At 51.7% G+C, this 19,607-nt stretch overlaps 1 protein-coding gene across 1 annotated transcript; it reads right to left on the bottom strand.

The window, feature by feature from the left end:
* Positions 1-2,147: 2,147 nt before the first annotated feature.
* Positions 2,148-6,339, bottom strand: LOC132321839 (hydrocephalus-inducing protein homolog). Its single transcript, XM_059835249.1, has 5 exons — positions 6,328-6,339; positions 4,851-4,985; positions 4,097-4,306; positions 3,078-3,215; positions 2,148-2,183 (listed from the first exon to the last, which is right to left on the bottom strand). Exons 1-5 carry the CDS (start codon positions 6,337-6,339, stop codon positions 2,148-2,150), a joined length of 531 nt encoding a protein of 176 aa, XP_059691232.1.
* Positions 6,340-19,607: the final 13,268 nt, after the last annotated feature.

Here is a 19,607-nt window from a genome sequence, read left to right as displayed (position 1 = left end):
GGACAAGTTACTTAGGTAAGCCCTGCAGTCCCACCAGCACCCAAGCCACCTGATGTAGGGCTTGTCAAGGCTTTATCAACCTGTGCCATTGCCTGCTCTTTTTGCTTAGTGGGATCTGTTAGTTGGAACAAAGATGCCAGCTTTGAGCTGCCTCTTTCAGAGGTGGTCAGCAGGGATGCTGTCTGTGCTGTTTGGATGGGCTTGACGGTCGGCACTGGACCCCCTCAGCTCTAAGAACAGAACCCATCATCGGTGGGGAGCTGAGTGCCCAGCTATTCCCAGCTCTGCAGGCACAAGGAGCTCTCAGGAGCAGGGGTGTGCCGCCGGGTGTTACCCTTGGGGTGCCTGGACATAGGGTACGGGAGTCCCCACTAACTTGAGAAGCCTCCGACGAGCACGCTGGTCAAAGGCAGTGTCCTCAGAGGGACCGGAAGTGAGAACTTTCTGCTGCTCCAGGGCGTGTTCCTCCATCAGCACCTGCTCCGTCTGCATCTGCAGCCGAGTGTCGAACTGAGGAAAGCAAAGACAGTGGCTGGTTAGCAAAGGCCCTTCCCAAGGGAGAGGCTTGTCTATGAAAGAGGATCCCACCCTGCTTTGTTGAGAGGGGCGATGGGGTCCTCCTGTCTCGCTGCTCAGTGTCTCTGACACCTCCTGCTCTCTTAGACAGGACCTTATCTGGGGGGAAATGAACTCCAGCATCTTTGCCTGTCCGGTCACTGTTATAAAAGCTGATCTGGCCAGACAGACAGACAAGCCAGGAACCTTTCAGCGCTCCAAGTATTTGCCTGCCCCCAGCCACTGCCAAAGCAGCTTGGACAAAAGCTCTCTCCAAAAAGGAACCACAACGAAGCTGGTGCCTCTTGGAGACGAACACTGACAGCGCGGTCCCAGGGCGCAGTCAGGCTGCTGCTATGAAGCTCTGTAAACCTGGCAGGGCTTGGCGTGTGAGTCACAAACACCCCAGCAATGACCTGCATCTCCATTCACAGAGTACCATAAATTCAATCACATGAGCATGGTCTTCAGGATCTCTCCCTGGGGTAGTCCGGAAGCTGGTGCATCTACAGGAGGGACAACTACCAGAGGTGGGCAGCCCCCGGGGCAACGCTGAGATGATGCGTGATCATGGCCAGATGCGGGCAGGGAGGTCCCAAGTGCCAGCAGGGTACCAGGAAGCCTGCTGCAGGGTGCAAGGGGCCCAAGTGACACGGCGGGAGGGTGGCACGTGACAAACGGGGCAGCAGCCATTCTCACCACGGTGCCCGAGTCGTTCATGGGTGGCTCCACGGCTGCAGGCTCCCCCAGAACCACTGCTTCGACCCTCTGGCTGTCGTCTTCCACCTTTGCTGTCACCTCGGAGGATCTTCTCATACTTTTTGTTTCCTGAAGGAAGAAAACATCCACAAATAGAAGTGTGGGCACAGCACCATGCCCACTTAAGCTGGGAAGTCCCACTCCCCCGATGCTGGCCTCTCCCAGAAACAAACTCCTCGAGCAATCTATGCAAAATGGATGCTGCTACTCCTCTCTGAATCCTGATGTTCACTCCCACCCATCTTGCGCCCCACAGAGGAGCATCTCATCCCCTGCAATGCGATGCAAAGCCAACCCTGACAAAATCCCTGCCAGCCTGCATTACAGCTTTCCCAAGCTTTTCTGTCTAGGCATCATCTTTGCAGGCCACCAACAGATACGCTGGCAAGCTCTGCAGGATGGTTCCCGGGGCAAAGCCCACATGGGCTCATCTGCTAGACACTCAGGAAGCAACCAGAGGGTTGAGTGTTGGTCTGACAGCCCTGAAACCTCCAGGCCTGGTGGAGATGGGTGGGAGCTGCCCTATGGGCATATGATATGACATGGGGGAAAAAGCCGGGGACCTACCTGGGGAGCAGACAGGCAGTGCTCACCTTTGGTGTTCTTGGGCAGGTCCAAGTAGGTCCTGGGAAAGATGCCCTCTCCTTTGAGGGAGATTTCTTTCGGCTCCAGGTGACCCACTTGGACCTGGAAAGTCCTGCAAAAGACTCCCGGCACTCCTGGCAGGTAGTAGACTTTCAGCACTTGCTCCTTTCCTGGTCCAATGTAACCCTGCAGGGCATGAGAGAAGAGGGAGGGAATGCAAACCAAAGAGGGATTGGTGGAGGGATGGCTCAGACGATAGACACGCTGAGAAGAGAAGGCAGGTTCTCAAAGAGAAAAAAGCATCAGACAACATCGCCTTCTAGCTCTCTTCTACCCAAAAGCTCAAGTCTCCTACACCAGGATGCACTGTGTCCTTCAGAGGGCCTGTAGGGATGCATTCTCACAGCACAGACTACCCTCAGCATGAGCACACCTCTGCTAGCAAGAGCCAGACCGAAGAAATAAAAGCTCTTTTACCAGCTGCTGTGGAAGATGAGTGAACTGCCTGCACTCTCAGCAGACCCAGCAGCTCCTCTCACAGCATGTCAGTGGTTCCCAGGCTGCTGTCGAAGGGCCTCACCCCTTATTAACGACCCCAACCAAACATCTCCTGCCTGTGCGGTTACACCGAGGGTGCACGAGCCTATCTGGACTCACAATGACCTGCAAACATACATCTCTGGAAACGCAGGAGCAGAGACCAGGATGAGATCTCAGGAAGAAGGTGTTGCCAGGAAGGTCACCTCCTCTCCGGGCTTCCAGAAGGACTGTCCGATCCCCGGGCTGGGCTCACGCCAGCCAGGTCGAGAGCAAACTCAAGCAGATGGCAACATGGCTCGGGGTGACAGGACACAGCCGCAGCTTTCCTCGGCTCGCCCTCTGCACGTGGGGCTGGACCCTCAGCTCCCCGCTCCCCTCCACGCTGCAGGGACAAGCTCCTGAGCGGGACACATCCTGCCACTTGGTCCCCCGAGCCCTTATCCAGCGCACAACACAGCTGCAGCGAAAGCGAGCCCTGTCAAGCTGCCAGGGCCGACAATGCTGCTTACGGCAACAACTGCGCGGGTCTGAGCAGAGCTGTGTGTTGGGAAGCTCGCAGGAAGAGGGCATCTACAACGCTCTCCTAGGCAGCCTGACAAAGGGCCAGGGTTAATCGCTTGTGCTACCTCCGTACTCACCGTGCTGGGCACGACCAGGGGCACGCCGGGCAGAGGGCTGTTGGCAGTGGCCGCGCTGGGGCTGAGCACCGCGAAGGTGAAGCCCACCTTGCCGCTGTTCTGCAGGGTGACCTCTGCTTTGGTGACTTTGTTAAACAGCTGAAGAGAGGACAGAGGAGCGGGAAGTTACAGACACAGGCCTGATGCTGGGAATCTCCTTCCTCTTTCATTGGCTTGAAAGGAAATGAACACAGCACAGCAGCAGGGACCGCAGAGGACATATGGGCACTTGACTCTCCCGGGTTAACCTGGGGAGCCCACAGCCACAGAGTACCTCTTAGCCCGACACAGGAATAGATATTTACGGCAGCACGCAGAGGTGCAATAACAACCATGTAAAGACCAGTAACAAAGAAACGAGGGGATACAAGCCCTCTGCCCTTTAAGGTGTCATCCAACATCTAGCTGAAACAAAGAAGGAGGCATCGAGGCATTTCAGAGGAAAAGCTACCTGCATACAAGTACTTGCAAGCAAAATACCAGCAAAAAGGGAGACAGACAGAGCAACACATGCAGGGCCAACAGCTGGAAATATCTGTGGGGTTTTTAACCAAAAAGAAGTAAAGTGGGGATTATTCTGGGACATTCTCTCCAGCTTCAGTGACAGGAAGCCCAAGTTAACTTCCTCCCTGGTTTATTTTGTTGATTAATCGAGAGCACTGAAAAAGAGCATCTCCTTGCACCTCAGGCTTTAGGAGCGGATCAGTGGATGGATGTCTCAAGGCACGTCCCTCTGGAGATCACCGCTGGGATCCTGCCTGCCCCAGGAGGCAGCATTAGGAACCCTGAAGAGGAGCAATTCCCAGCTTTGGGGGGGGAATGGAGATGGCCATTAAAAACCACCTTGGATGCAGGACCTATCACTCCAAGGTTGTACAGCTGACAAAGTAGCTGGGAAGGGGAGAGACCCCTAGACCAAGGTCAGCAGCAACCCGCCGGTGATGGTTTTAAAGACCGCTGCCAAGAGAAGTGCGTGGTACCTTCAGCCCGCAGTCGATCTCCGTGGTGTCTAGGAGGTAGTCAATGAGCGAAGCCTCCCCACTCAGCGCGATCTCATAGGTCGGGCCTCCCTCCACCTTGCACAGTGCCGTGACGCTGGCCACGATGTTTGCGTGGCCAAAGAAGGTGAATGTGACCCGCTGGCTCTCGCCCGGCTGCAGCACACCGTACAGCGGCAGGATGTCAAAAACCTGGAGGGAGGGGAGGACAGGAGAGATCAAGATGTCAAGCATCCAAATTGATGCAGAAGAAGAGCCATGGCTTGAAGCAAAGGACAGACATGACTGGAGGGGCCTGCTCCTCAAACACAGGCAAAATCATCCTAATCTCATCCTGCATCCATGACACTTTCCAGTGGAGAAACCATGGGAAAAATCTCCCATACTCACTAACTAATACATTCATTAATACAGTACATCAAAGTAACTTGGGACGTCTCCTCTCTCTCTCTGATTTGCATGCTGCTCTCTCAAGATGCCACAGCAAAATCTACTGCAAAAATTTCCTATCGACCACTTGATTAGTAAGAGCGGGACGAATAATGCCCTCCATAGGTGCCGCACAGGTAACGTCCTTGGCCAACCCTACGACATGTCCTGCACGGCCTCTCCAATGACCGGTTGCTTCAGCAGTGCTGTGCGACGTGCTGGGAGGGCTGTGACGCCACTCTGTGAGCAGCGCCGAGGGCCACCAGTGGGAGCGGGGGCTACATAAGCAAGTCAGATTCCCACTTACCTCCTCCACTCCCAAGGTGAGGGGCTCTACCTCCGTGAACGGCATCAACTCCTTGATCTTCACCCGGCTCTGAGTCTCCGCAGCACCCTCCATCTCTGCAGTACCTTCCAGCTCCGCAGCAGTGGACGGCAGCAACTGGAAAACAAGCACCATGAGCTGCAGAAAGCAGCTGCCTGGTCTGGGTGAGACCACTCTGCTGCAGGCTCCACCACCTCACCAAGCCAGGAGCAGCTGAGATGGGACCTGGGCACAAATCAAGCAGGGGTATGTCCCTCACATCAGTTGAGCGTGGGTCCGAGCCCACCCACAGATGAGACACGGGCTCCATCTGCACTTCCTACATGCAAGCTTGCACGAGGAAGCTGCGTGCGCCCAGCACTGAGTCCTAGCAGAGACCTCAAGGGTACTTTGCACCCTCGTGCCAGCCTGGCTTTGCTCACTCCTGCCCAAGGAACACACCGAGAACCCCATGCTGGGACAGGTTTGGTTTTCTGTGACAAAAAGAGGAACACAACTGCAAGTGAGATGTATTAAAAACAGGAAAATAAGGACTTAGAAAGTGCTCAGCACAACTATCCCGTTTCAGATGGCGCTTAGGTTTCATCTCATGCACTCATCGGTGCTGGAGAGCTGAAGATCTCTGCTCGGTCATTCTTCTCCAACAGCACCTTCCTGAAGAAGGCAGCTGAGATGTTTTTCTGTCTTGCAGCAGCCAAGAACTGGTATTGAACCTCAAAGGCACCATGTCTCAAGAGGAAACTCATCCCTGGACTTCTGACCGCTATTTATAAAAGAGGGCTTTGCGACTGCTCTTGACGTTTAAGAACACCCCCTTGTTCACTAATGTCAAGAAGTGCTTTGTGCTGTGGCCGTGACTTCAGCAGAATCTGCAAGAATATTTACAGGACATCCTTGGACCTAATCAGAGGCTCCATCTCCCCAGTAGATAAAGCACTGGGGAGGGAAGAGTTTTCTCTCATCTCGATGCTCTTTCTGTTGTCTCTACGTTTTCAAGCTTAGCAAAGCTTTGTCAAGTGTATATTCCCAAAGATGCTAACCCACATCTTTCCTAGGCCTGTGGTCTCCCACCTCCCCAGGGAGGTTATATGGCGATTGCCTTGATAGAGTGACACAAGCAGAAGACCAAACTGCAATCTAGAAGCATCCTTTGAATCCAGAAGAATCCTTTGAAGCAATTTTGGATCCTACTTAGCCACGTCCACTTGTATTTCCCTGGTTTACTTCCCATGCATACATGTCAACAGAGCACAAAATAAAGATCTTTTCATGCTTCTATCCAAAAAACATTCAGCCACACTATTCTTTACGTCTACAGGGTATCATTTCTCCTGATTCAGAAAAAATGTGCAGAGTTACAACATTAAAACTGCTGATATTTGGATGTAAGCACATGCAGGTCCCCTCCTTGAACTTAATGTCAACGCTGGCACTTTCAGAGCCTCTCGGGCTCTCTTACATCCTTTTCCATGGCCCTAGGAGCAGCCTCTGTCCCACACGATGCACAACAACATGCCAGCTCCCACTAGTACCAAGGTCAAGCTCCAAAGCAGCGAGGTTCACCAGGAAGGTCAGCACATCAAAGGCAACTTTGTCTGCAAAGCCTTCTTTTATAAAAAGTCATCTCTGCGGCCATCACTGCAACACGGGCTCTTGGGGGAAGGCAGAAGCGTGAAAGCGGGTGGCTCCAGCTGGGCTTGAGAAGGTGCTACATGCAGATCAGTACTTGGCACAGCTTGAGACAGAAAGGAAACTGAAAGCCCTCACATCATGATGCAGATAAAAGCCTCCTTTGATGTTGTAAACAAAAAAACCCAAAACCAAACAAAAAACAAAAAAACCCCAAACCCAACGTGAGTCAGGAGAATCTGAGTGACCTTCTCCAAGCAAAACTGTCCTATTTCTCCCTCCCCAGAAGCCCCGCGTCCAGCCGCTGGCCCTGATGCCCAGCCCGCTCTCAGGGCATGTGGCAGCAGGGCAGCAAAAAGGGAGGTTGGCACGAGCACGGCTTTTCAGTGGAAAGCTGGGGGAGGCAACACAGATGGTAGGCAGAGAAGAAAATCTACCTTTGCTTCCAGGGAGTCATCTCCAGCTGCTGGCTCTTGGGCAGGATCCCCCACTGCTGCTGCCAGGGCTTCGGCTGGCTCCTCCGCACCCCCGTCCCTGGAGCTGCTCTCTGCAGATGCTGAGCACGCCGACCGGCCTCCCTCCTTCTTAGGTGGTTGGGCTTTGATGAAAAATTTAGGTGCTGGAGGGCTGAACCTGGAAAAGAACGTAACTTTGGTCACAGACCTGCAGTGGGAGGGAGGGGAGCCTGCACCAGCGGCCCCTTGGCAGGATGCGGCCCCTGGGTGGGCACTGGTGGTGTGAGCTCAGTGATGGGTCTGACCCAGCAGCTCCGAAGCCAGGATGGAGCAGGACAACGCTTGGGGCTGCCCAGGGACGATGCTGGTATAGCAGCTGTGCAGGCAGCTGGCAACTGGCTGCAAGGAGAAATGGAAGAGGACAGAGGGGAATGGCTTGTAGGGAGGTAAAAAGTGCAGCAGAAAAGGAGAAGAGACACAAACTGTGCAAAAAGGTGAGGCTGAGATGCAAAGAGGCAGATCCAGCCAGCGATGAGCCAGTACAGACCCACTGGTGCCCTCCTGAAAGCACCCACCACCACAGACCATGCCTTCCTCACCCAGAGGGCCAAAGCAAGAAATTTTGCAGCTCTACTACACCTTTATGCTGAATATTTCCCCTGATAATTACCCGCAGCCGTAGGTCACTACGAGCAAGCAGGGATGCTGGTGGCTTTCTCAAAGCTCCATCAGGCAGGAGCAGGGGTGGAGCCCGCAGCCTGCTGTGCCCGGACCGGACAGAGCCCAGCACCGCTCGGGGCACCCACGGAGCCCAGCGTGGGACACCCTCGCACGCGCACGGCAACACGGAAAGACACGTCAAACAATTCCAAGCAGGGGCTCGCAATTAAACAGCCCATTGGTCCCTGATGAGTGCCAAAGCAGCAGCGATTAGTACTTTGGGGAAGGAAGCTCTGGCCATTTTTAATCAATATACAGCAAACGTCGATGACATCATTCAGCTCCCTGCTGTGCCGCAGGTATTCCCCGATCCCAGAACAATGGCTCCAACAGCACCTCACGCTAAAAGGGCAGCAGCTCTGCTGAAAGAAGGTTGGAACCGACGTGGCATTTACCGATGGCGTGGTTACCTCCCCAGCAGTTTCTAAACGCAAACCGGTTGAGGACCAATTTGGCAAATGATTCACAAAGCAGTTCTACGGCTCGTTTTACAAACAGAGCTGAGTTTATGGTTTGACCAACATCTCTCAGGAAAAAGTACATGGTATAACTTTTTCAAATGTTCCCAGGTGACTCAGATTATGTTCCCTGTTTCAAATCGCACAGTAACTCTGCTCCTATTTCAAATGCCACGCACTCGAACCATGCCTGCCTGTCACTGTGCCTATTTGCAAGTGTTCCCCATAGGCAAACAAGGCAGATTTTTTTACAGCAGCCTGGGTGCTTCATTCCCAGCTGGGAATTTGGTGCCTTTAATGACACGCTCCCAAATGAATATTTCTCTTTAGCTTTGTAGCTTGTTATTTAAGGCTGGTTTTCTTTTCTGGATTAGAGGCTCTGCTCTTCACAACCCCCAGGAGGTCTCACCTGACTTGGCCTTCCTGCAACCACATGCAAGAACAAGGCTTGGCCCAGGCGACCTTCCCCAAGCAGGGACCGATGAGCAGCGGTGCTATCACCCCTCCCCAGCCCTCCCTCTGCCTCCTGCTGGGACCCCATGGGGGACCCCAAAGACAACCGCGGCACTGTCTGCGTGGAAGAACAAACCAGGACTGGAGGGGACGAAGGCGTTCGCTTGCCCCTGCAGAGCATCGCCCATCTCCAGGCCCATCTGCACAACCTTCACTCCTCTCATTCGAGGCACCTTAATATGTGTTGGGGTGCACCGATGGGCGACCAAACTGCTCAACACCTCCAGCAGCCACGATCTTGGGCATCTACATAAGGATGAAATAAATTGAGCTCAGCTGCAACAGCAGTGCCTCTGGGCAGCCTGCAACTGAACACTACTTCTCCTGGGTGGTAAGGGAGATGCCTGCAGCATGGGAGTACAAATATCCAGGGCCAGGAGCACCTTGAAGCCCTCCAGCTACGCACCAGGCCGCGCACCAGTTCGGCGCATGAGCCTGGCCATCATCACAGTGGCTGTCCCAAAACTGCTACCTGTGATCCACCCTAGCAAGGAAATGAAACTGCGGCTCTTAGAGCGCTTCTGATGAATACTGCGGGTTAAAAACAACTCCTGAGAGTTGTTAATAACAACTCCAGCTCCTTTGCAGAGCCCCATGAAATCTCCCTGTGAGCTGAAGTCCTCCCCAAGCTGCTCTGCTGTAGAGAGCTAAAGGGTTCCCCTCTCTTTGCCCCTGCCTGCCTCCCTCTCCGAGTCAGGAGATGTAGATTTATGGTGATACCTCCTCAACATCCCAAAGTCCTCACCCGAGCTGTTTGAACACAGGGGCCATACACTCTTAACACAATTGCTACTTGTTTTTTGAGTGGGCAAAGACAATCCACCTGCTTCTGCGAGCAGCACGGCAATCTGTCAGAGTTCAAGGATCGTCTGGGCAATGTTCTTAGGCATATGGTTTAGTTTTAGGTAGTCCTGCGAGGAGCAGGGAGTTGGACTCAATGGTCCTTACAGGTCCCTTCCAACTTGAGATATTCTATGATTCTGTGAATCAATGCTCCTGTGCAGCTACGAGGGCAGAAGGAATGGCAGTTCTTCACACTGTGGCTATTTTCAGGGATGAAGAGATGGGCCAGCTGGATGAGAGATTATTTTTTTTTTCACAGGGACCTTTAACAGAGTTTATCGCAGCACAGAGTGGCTCCTCACGTACAGCACATGGAGCTGGTGGCGGTGGCCAAAGAAATCATTGGCAAAGAAACCACTGAGGACCAAAACACTGGCTTTGGCCACCTGACTTTGAGAGGAACAGCACGCATTGCTGCTACTCCACGCCGGGACAACCTCCTGCCTCCTCAGTGATACAACAGGAAAACAGAGCACTGGCACATGCCAGACAGATCCCGCCCTTTCTGAAAAAGAAATGTGTGATGATGTCTTGGGAAACGATCTCCCTGACTGGTACTCTCCTCATCTGCCTTAAAAAAAAAAATTAATTAAAAAAAAAAATTAAAAAAAAAATCAACATTTTGTTTCATAAACAGTAAAGCTCTGCGGAGACGGGGCCTTGAGCAGCAGCCCAGCAGCAATTAAAGCATGAGCCATCCCGGCAGCACAGGCGTAATGGCATTTATAGGGAGAGGGATGCGTTTGCAGTGCAAACGTACCGCGGGTTCCCACTGTGAGCCTTGGGTAATGAAGACGTTCAGAAAGCAAAGAGAGAAGTCGGCTGCTCCCCAGGTTCCCTAGCTGAACATTGCTGGCACAGCAAGAAGTCACCTTCCAACCAGCGTTTGCTGGCCAGCTGTAAAACCAGAAGGCAACCCCCGTCCAACCGCAGCCCACTCAGGGCGTGGATGACACACGGACATCTCCCAAGCTTTGTCCTGATGGCACAGGACAAAGCCAGGGAGAGAATCAGCTGCCTGACAGCACCTCAGGGGGGATGTGCAGCGCTTTTCACCCAAGCAATGGGTTCTCCTTCACCTCCCTTGCCCTAAATCCACTCCTCCAACTCCCTGGGGCTGCTCCCCCATCTGCCAGGGCAAAGGAAAGCTCTCGGGGTCTGTCACCCTCATACAAAGGAGGAGGCTGAGCCTCAGAAAACCCAAGTGTAATACTTGAAGTGATTCCCACGCAGCCGTTCTGGGCTCCAACCTCCATCGCGATGGCCCAGGTAAAAGTCCTCCAGGTGCTCAACAGTGAAACCATTGGTCAGAAGCCCCGGGGCAGCAGAAGCTGTCTCAAACCTGCAGCTTCCCAGCAAATGAGCTGGGAAAAAGCAGTGTCGTGCTGGAAGGCACAGAGCTGGAGGGTACGTGGTGAGGGTCACCATGCTGAAGGGGAACGCAGAGAAGCAGCAAGCTTACAGACATGTTTCAAATAGGAAATCATCACCCTCCAACCTTTGTTCTGATAAAGCATCAATGTACACACCTAGTATATGGGTTTATGTCTCTAATACAGACTTGGTAACAACATATGCTCACTTACTCCTGGCTCCAAACCCCTCCTTGGCACTCACTGTATTTACTTCTCATCCTTTCTGGAGGGGAACAGGTCGCAAATTTCCCCAAGTCTCCCTTGCTTCAGCTCCCCAGTGCCTCTGTCCAGGAGTACAGAGCCTCTCCATAAGCTGTTCACGGCAGCCGGACTGCCACCCCAGAAGTGAAGCCTACCCGGCACCCAGCCCTTGCTCCAAGAGACTTCGTCTCCAAGAAAGAAGAGGCCACTTCTCTGTTACACCGAGCAAACCGCTTCTCAGCTGCTGCCAAACCACACGCAGCTGAAAGACTCCTTCAGCAGCACATTTCCATCATGACTCAGTCCTCCTTTTCTGAGTTACCCATGGGATTGAAGCAGGAGAATGAGCACCCATAGGGCTACCAAAGCCCAAAACGTACTGCCCCAAGGAGCTGATAGCACTGGGGGGTGACAAGGGGGTATGCTCTACTGTCACCCATCCCAGACTCCCCAGCAGCAGGGGCACGGTGGATGTATGCATTTCTGATGTATATTCTCGCTGCTCATGTTGCTACCTCTCCCCTCTGGTTGCTGACAGAGCACTGCTGTCAAATTTTTGCCTTGCCCGGTTTCTCACTCTCTACGTTTTCCATCTTCCTTGTTATAAAAACATCAGCAAAGCAAAAAACTCATCAAATATAACACAGACTTGGGGTTGTGGGGTTTTTTTGTCACTACCAAGGCTGGGATCTGGCTCGCAGGGTCCCTGCAGGGCAACCTGCCAAGGGACATGCACGGAGAGATGGCAGCGGCATGAGGAATTCCTAATGCTATAGGAAGATCCACTTGGGAGGAGATAAGGCTGCTGGTTTGTTCAAAACAAATTGGCTGAAAAAATCCTGGATGGAAAGGGAAGAGTCATCTTCTACATGTTTAGCCCAACAATCCCTTTCCCCAAAGAATCTACCGGCAATTCATTACGCTGGATTTGTAGCCAAGACTCTCCCACTCTCCAGAGACGTCGGATCAACACACGGAGGGGACCTGACATGTGCCACGGAGGTGCACAGCTCCTGCTGATCCACCCTGGCACATGGACCGCATGGCGTGTGTTAGCTCTATCCCAGGGAGGGAACATGTCTCGCGTGAAGGGGATGAAGAGGTGATGCAGGAACAGCAATGCTCAAAGGAAATGACAAGGCATGGATCCTTAATGAAGGATGGAAACTCTAGAGAACAGCTAAGTTTGGGGAGGAGCCTTTGGCAGCCTTTGTCACAGGTCTCTAAGAAAATCCTTGTATACCCCTTGGATTTAATGTCTTCCTTTTGATGGGAATCCCAAACAAAGCTGAGGAGCTGGGTACTGCCCTTAGAAAGGGGAACAAATCTGTCTTTCAAGAAGAAACCTTTAAGATAAGAAAGATGATGGAATGTTTGAAATTGACTCCAGATCTATTATCTCCTGCTGGGCCATTCTGGAGATCCTTTCCAACACCGCAGAAAACATCTGGGTGCAAAGGCCTAACTCAGCTTTGAGCTATCAAAGGTCCAAGAGGTAAGGAGAGCCTATTCTCACTCTGTCTCTAACCACAGAGAAGAAGAGTACCCAGGAGAGATTTATGGCTCAGCAGTGTCAGAGAAGGGGCATGGGTTGGTGTGAGTTGGGCATGTCCAGCCACACAGCAACGGTTGGACTCTGCTGCTTCTATGATTGCTCTGCTCAAAGTAGCAGCAGTGACTGAAGAGTAAGGAGGAAAAAATGGGTTGAACAATTAGAGGAAAAAAGAAAAGAGATCCAAGCACACAGCATCTTCTCCAGGCAGAGAAACAACACTTTTCTCTCCTGGCCAAAATAAATGTGTGTGTGTGTCTGATTGACGCTGGGAGCCTCTGATGATTGGCTCCAGCAAGGTTAGATGTATGGACGGTTAAATTCTATTGATCTCACCTTCATGGGACCTCGTGTTTGATTCCCTCAGTGTCAGACTGAGTGACCTTGATCGGACAATTTAGAATACCAACAGTGCTTAATGTGGACCAGAAATAACATCTGACATGTTGCCCTTCTGCAGGGCTCTTCACGAGCCATTTGAGGTGTGAATAGCTTGGAGACAGTCTTCATTTCCAGCTCTGCCACAGAGGATCACATGGTGTCTGCTGAGGGACCCAGAGAGAGTACATTACTGCTTAATTAAAATGCAGAGCAGAAAAGGGAGCTGTTGTAACATCCACAGTGCTAACGAGCCAGCAAAGGGGCTATGCCAAACCCTTTGGAGCCGAGGCTGCTATCCTGCCAGATGCTCTGGACCCTCAGCTGCTACCGACTCAGCAGAGTTGGGTGACTCCGTGTCCACTGGAAGAATGAGCACCTGCAGGCTCAGGTCCAGCAAAGCCTTTTTAGGTGGAGACCGGGGTAATTAAAAGCTGAAAACTGATTCAGCATTTACATTTCCAAAAACCTAAACTGGTTCTAAAAAAAGAAGAGTCAAGATAAACAGGCAATCGGCCAACAAGTGGCTCCAGAGGAAATTAATTCCACACAGGCTTTGCTGTAATACGTTTGTTTCTCTTACTATAAAATACATGCATTGTTCTATCATCAAAATTAGATTTTCCCTTTAGCTAGTAATTAAACCCTAATCTCATTTACCAGGAGATGACAGGGGCCTCCAAGCAGAGCTTACAGCCCTGCTCCTCTTCCCCTGCCCACCTCTCTCCACCTGCTTTTGCAGACTTTCCTCTGCATTTTAGGGTCTGTTCTTGAAGGTGCCATGCATCAAGAAGGGCCACACTAAAGACTTCTTGTTACTTGCCAAGAGCCAGCTGTGAATGGGCTACCCCAATGCCCAGGTCTTCTCCCCCAAGCCCTCCTCATAACCATAGCTAATTTCCACTTCCCAGTAGGTTGTCTCCTCTGAGACAGATCCCAATGCCCTAAACAAAACTGTTTATTGAGGATCTCTACTATTTGTAATAGCAGCACTTCAATGCACAATGGCTAACTTTGCTCGGTTTCCTAAGGCATTATGGAAAACCCATTTGCTACTGTAATCAAAACTGCCCAGACTAGACTTTTGTACTATGCAGAGAGGCCACAGCAGGAGGAACTGCTAGAAATGTGTTTATAGATCTGCTCCAGCAGGACTGCATGATTGGCTTGGAAACCACAGACCAGCGCTGGGTGGCCCTGCTCCCAGGGGATGTTCAGACAAGTCCTCCCACCAACACCTACAGCTGTACCCAAAGCTGCAGCAGAACCTGCCATTTCGCTGTAAAACACTAAAGAGCTGTTTGGCGAATGTAACGTGCAGTTGAGCAGATGAAAACTCACTTCACCAAGGTGGTAATTGCCTCAGGCCACGAAGGTCTGAGAAAGCAGCTTTCCACACCAGCTTTCCTGGAGAATGCTGCCTCTTTCCCAGCATCAAACTGGTGGAGATCACCTATTCCCTGCGCATCTAGCCTGACCACAGCTGGTAGGTGTTCTTTCCACAAGGGAAAGTTGAAAGCAATTCGTCGGATGCCAGGCAAACAGCTTGGTCTTTGCAAAGTACAAACAGGACACTGGGAAGAAGAGCTTCAAGGAGAGGGTAGAGGCGCACATACCTCATCTGGTCCACGTGGCTGTCCATCAGGAAGGACCAGTGGTACCGGACAGGAAGTGGGCTGCAGTTTGTCATCCTGACATAACGCACAGCTTCGGTGTCATTCAAGAGGCACCCAAAGTCCACGGCCATGGTCGGGAAATGGAGGTTGGGGAAGTAGACTTCTCCCCGAACGGTGACCTGCTCCTCCTGAGGGTGCTCGAGAAAGCGTATCTTCAGAGCCTTCTCTGCTACCCAGATATTCAAACCCTCTTCATAAGCAGGGTTAAATCTGATGGAGAGATGAAGTTCCTCTCCTATCTCCAGCTTCATGGGCTGCAAGGAGATGAAGAGTATTAACCACCAGTGTGATGAAGTCCCAAGGTCTGACGGCATGAAAATGTAAATATTCAACGTGTGACCCCAACGTGGCCTTCTCAGTTCATCCTTCCTTTTCTTCACAGTGTGCGCCTGCCCGCAAGCACCACAACACTCTGGTCTGAGACTATCTCACGCTCATGCCTCTGGGCTCTGAATCCATACAAGAGGGAAAGAAATATTGTCCTCCTGAATTCTGGACCCACAGAAGCTATACGCTAAATACATAACCAAACCAGCACTCTCGCAAGCCCGGGCCTTTTGCCCCAACTCTAGAGGAACATCTTTTTCCTCACAGCACAAGCGCAACGGCATTGCAGCCTCACCCTTGCAGGTGCTAGTCACTGGCACGGCACAGAAATGGTGGCCGTGCCTACCACAACACGTTTAGCAGAGTCCATACCCAACACCTTCCACCAACAATGGGGCAGGTGCCAGGGAGCAGCTGGAGGAGCATCCTCAGCCTTCCTGAAAGCAGGGCTGCCCTTGAAGGGAGCAAGCTGCTCTTGAGGTTATCCAAGGATGGCTGCTGGAGAGCTAGGATGGTTTCCAGGAGACACCTTTACTACATGGCGTGCCCAGACCTAGTTGCACGCTCCCCTCTCCTCATGGCTTAGAGCCAGGACGCATTTCCCCAATTCAGATGATATTTCGTTTCCTTCAGCAACTCGTTTCAAATCTAATTTAGTTCAGGCCAGTCTACTGCTGATTCTAAAGAATAAACCTCTCTACCAGAGGACCTCCCAACAGAAATGCACCACCACTCTCCTCCCTCTTCAAACCCCACCAGCAGGAAGGTCCACGGCTGCTCACCTGAACATCTGCGGGGAGGGGCTGCCGGTCCGCATCGCAGATCACGAAGGGTTGCTCCAAGGCCAGGACAACGCTGAGTGGCAGGGAGGACATGTTTTTTAATGAAAGAGGCTGGTACTGAAGAGTTAGGACATCACTGGGTTGCTACAGAAACAGGAGACAAGGAAAAAAAGCAACCTGAAGCGGCCACGGACCTCCTTCCCCTCTCTGATGCATTTCAAGGTTTTCAACCCCAAAAGAGCATACATCTCTATTTACTATTTTTATTCACTTCTACCCTTCTAGAAAGGTTTCCTTGAAGTAGATCAGATGCTTTTCGTCTTTAGAAACTAGAGCATCCCCCGGGGGACAGGGAAACAGTCTCACGTACAGATGGGGGGATAGGACCCCGAGAGGAGGCAGCTGCTTGAACAAGATCAAAAGAGAACGTGAACCCAGAGCTTTTGTCTCTGCGTGGTTTATATAAACTAGACAGGCTTTGGGAAACTACTTTGGGGTGTATTGACATCAATCAGCTGCAGCTTCGTAGTACTCGATAAATCAGAGCGTGTGGCATCAAGCAGACCACAGGCAGACATCAGGCAGAGCTGAAAAGCTTCTAATTAAACCTGAACTCCCTGCTCACAGGATTTTGTGCTTCTCTGGAAGCCTGGGAACCAGAGGAGAGACCTGAAAACACAGAAACTAAATAATGAAGTATCTTCTCTTTTTCAGACACCTCACGGGAGAGAGAAAGATGATGCAGGAGTCAGGATCCAGAGACTAGAGGGCTCCTGCTTTGTGTTGATATTACCATCACTGCAGCTGAAGGACATCTGCGGGTCCTTTGAAGAAAGTGAGGCTTGGGGAAATGCAAAGAGCATATGAAGAGCAGAGAAGGCAAAGAGAGACAAGAGATGACAGTTTTCCCTCATCAGCCTGAGGAGCTGACAGCTCTCTCAGTTTTTCTCAGCTCCCCTACAGGATCAGTGTTCAGACTTCACCGTGCCTTGAAGGAGGATCCTCAAAAACCTCCCTTTATACTGAGTACAGAAACTGGTGTCTCTCTAGAAGTGGCCACGATCCCCCTTCAGCAGAGCAGCTGTAATCTCAGTTTTACATCAGTGAAGTTAAAAACCAGTCCCATCCCTGAAAACGTCCTCACTTACTTTACAAAGCACCTCAGGAGGGGTGAGGAGGGGGTTTAGCATTGCTCAGCTGCAGCTCTCTGCTCTCCCACCCGCAGCCCCAGCACACGAGGGGGCTGCGCAAAGCCCACGCTGTTCTCGTGGGTCCCACACGTCTCACCCTGTGCCCTTGGCTCAGCAGCTCAATTCTGTATCCACATCAAGAAAGGCCGAATACGGCTGGTGAGACTGTCCCCAAGCTCAGAGGAACGAAATAATGATCTCGGTGTTAATGGCAAAAACTTGGTCCTGCTCAAATCAATAGTCAAAGCCCTGAGGACTCGGACAAGATATTTAACTTCCCCCTTTGAACACAAGCACACACACCCCACGGGCTCTCAGTCATCAGCCAAGCTATTCAATGCCAGCATGCAATCCAAAGACTTACCTTCTCCACCCGGAAAGTGATTTCTCTGCAGGATATTTGCAGAATGGGAGCAACGAACTCACAGGTGACGTCCACTTGCATGATCTGTGCCTTCCCTGCCTTGCTCCCCACCATGGCGTGACACAGCAGCCGCTCCTTCACCACCTGCATGCAAGAGTCACACGTCACCCAGCGGGTGCTAGCAGGGCGTCCAGAAAACACCCCGCATTTGCTAGCCACCCGACCGTGGACATAAAGGATTTTGATAGCCTGGATAAAAACTGTGCCATGGGATCTTGGCCATCAACCATCAACAGGTATTACTGCCCTAAAGTGACAGTCACTCGTCTCCTCAACAGCCCTCTCTCTTTCTATGCTACACCCTATTTATGCTGCACTCAAACATCCATACCGCTACACCCCAACATCCACAAAAGGCACTTGAGTCACGTGCTGTCTACAATCGTAATAATCCCTGCCCCAAATGATGCTTGTTTTGATGTGCCCCATCGCTAAGCATAATCCTTACAAAAAGCTGTAGGAACTGATTAAAAAAATATATAACTATATTAAGGGAAACAAGTGGTAGAAGGGCCAATGGCAGCAAACCCTCCCTTGGAAGCTTAGTGGAAAGGATACATGGCAAAAACCCAAATAGCCAGCCTGCCTTCAGGTAAAGAGGGGATCACTCATTCCTAGGATGTACTGTGCCCTTCTAGAGCTGCTTTGAAAAGAAATCTCCCTAGGAAAGAGATGTCTTGCACTCCACACAAAAACCCTCTGCTGAAGCTGGATGCTCTTATGTTCAAGACTTTTTCCTGATTTCTCATGGTTTCACTTTCCCAAATTCCTCCTGTCATTTCTCATTCTTCCCTCTGGTACAACACCACAACCCAACAACTCCTCGGAGTCTACAGCCTCCAAAATCATCTGTGTTGCACAGGCAGTGCAGGCAGTTGGGCTTCTGACCAACCTGAAGAAAATTAAGTTCCCAAGACCCAAGTAAGGTGGAAAGCCCACTCCCAGGGTCTGGGCTTTGACTGCATGAGCCAGGCAGCCACAGCTGAGCTCACAGATCCCCTTTGGCCTTTCCAGGCAAGACACCCTCACCAGTGCCCTGATCACTTTGTTTCCTTTCCAGTACCTTTTTCCCTCTTCAGCAAAACCTTTGGGCTCAGAACTGCACAGGGACAATCCCATCACAGTCAATTGAGTGAGTAATCAAGTCTTCCTCAAGCTGCCACTGGGGCAACCCTTTAAAAAACCTTTCAAAGCACTGGTATCAGCAGGAGCTTAATGCAGATTTAGTCCATAGTTGCTTAAACATCTGTGCCCAGTGGTCCTGGAGCCAGGGAATGCACACCAGGGGTAGCTGGCAGTTTCTCTGCAGAGTTGGATTCCCCCTGGAAAGAAGGGTCCAGGGAGAACGCCCAGTGACCCTGCTGAAATCCCCCCCCTCTCAGCTGCCATCCAAGGGTGCTGCAAGACCTGGCTGCCCTTGGGACACCGGGGCTGGCTGAGAGACTGGGGCGAGCTGTTATGGAAATACTGACAAAAGTCAAGCTGCCAATTATAAAGGTCCCTGGGAACAGGCTCCCACATGGGGAATGATCATTAGAGCTGACACACCCTGTTCGTTTTTTTTTCCTCCAGGACTCAGTGCTAGACAAGCCCTCTGCTTACGTTTGTCTACAGAGGAAAAATGATGCTGCTCCCAGACACTCCCTCCCTTCACAGGTGGTTTGTTTTGCTCACTGCTTCCCCCAGATAGATGACCTTGCATTTTTTAATCTACTTTCTGCCTGTGCCCCTAGTGTAAGTAGAACTTATTTGCCCTGCCCTTCCTTTCTGCCCCAGCACACGACACCTTATAAGCTGCCCTTGGCCCCTGAAGTAGCAATACTTCCTTCAGCCCCCATTTTGGTGTCAGCAAGTTGGGTTTATGGTAGTTCTAGAAACACAAAAAAGCCTTAGCAACTGATGGTGGCCAGCAAGAAAAGCAACTGGTGCTCCCATCGTAACTTGTGGCATTAAAACAGTTTCTGGAAAGCTCTTGCTCATTTTCGCAGGCAAATGTCAAGGGGCTGCAAAAGAACTCCCAGTGGACGTGATCTGATGGGAAAGGCTCAGCCCTCATGGGGGACCTCACCTGCGGAGTGCTGGAGAAGCCTTCCAGCGTCATCTCCACAGTCTTGCCCGGCATCAGCTCCATCCTCAGAGGCCGAAGCTTAAACACGGGGCAGGCAGGTTTGGGGTT

Source organism: Gavia stellata, unplaced genomic scaffold (assembly GCF_030936135.1).
Source record: "Gavia stellata isolate bGavSte3 unplaced genomic scaffold, bGavSte3.hap2 HAP2_SCAFFOLD_399, whole genome shotgun sequence".
NCBI lineage: Eukaryota > Metazoa > Chordata > Aves > Gaviiformes > Gaviidae > Gavia > Gavia stellata.
Note: the sequence above shows the minus strand (reverse complement) of the source record. Positions and strands in the feature narration are given on the sequence as shown.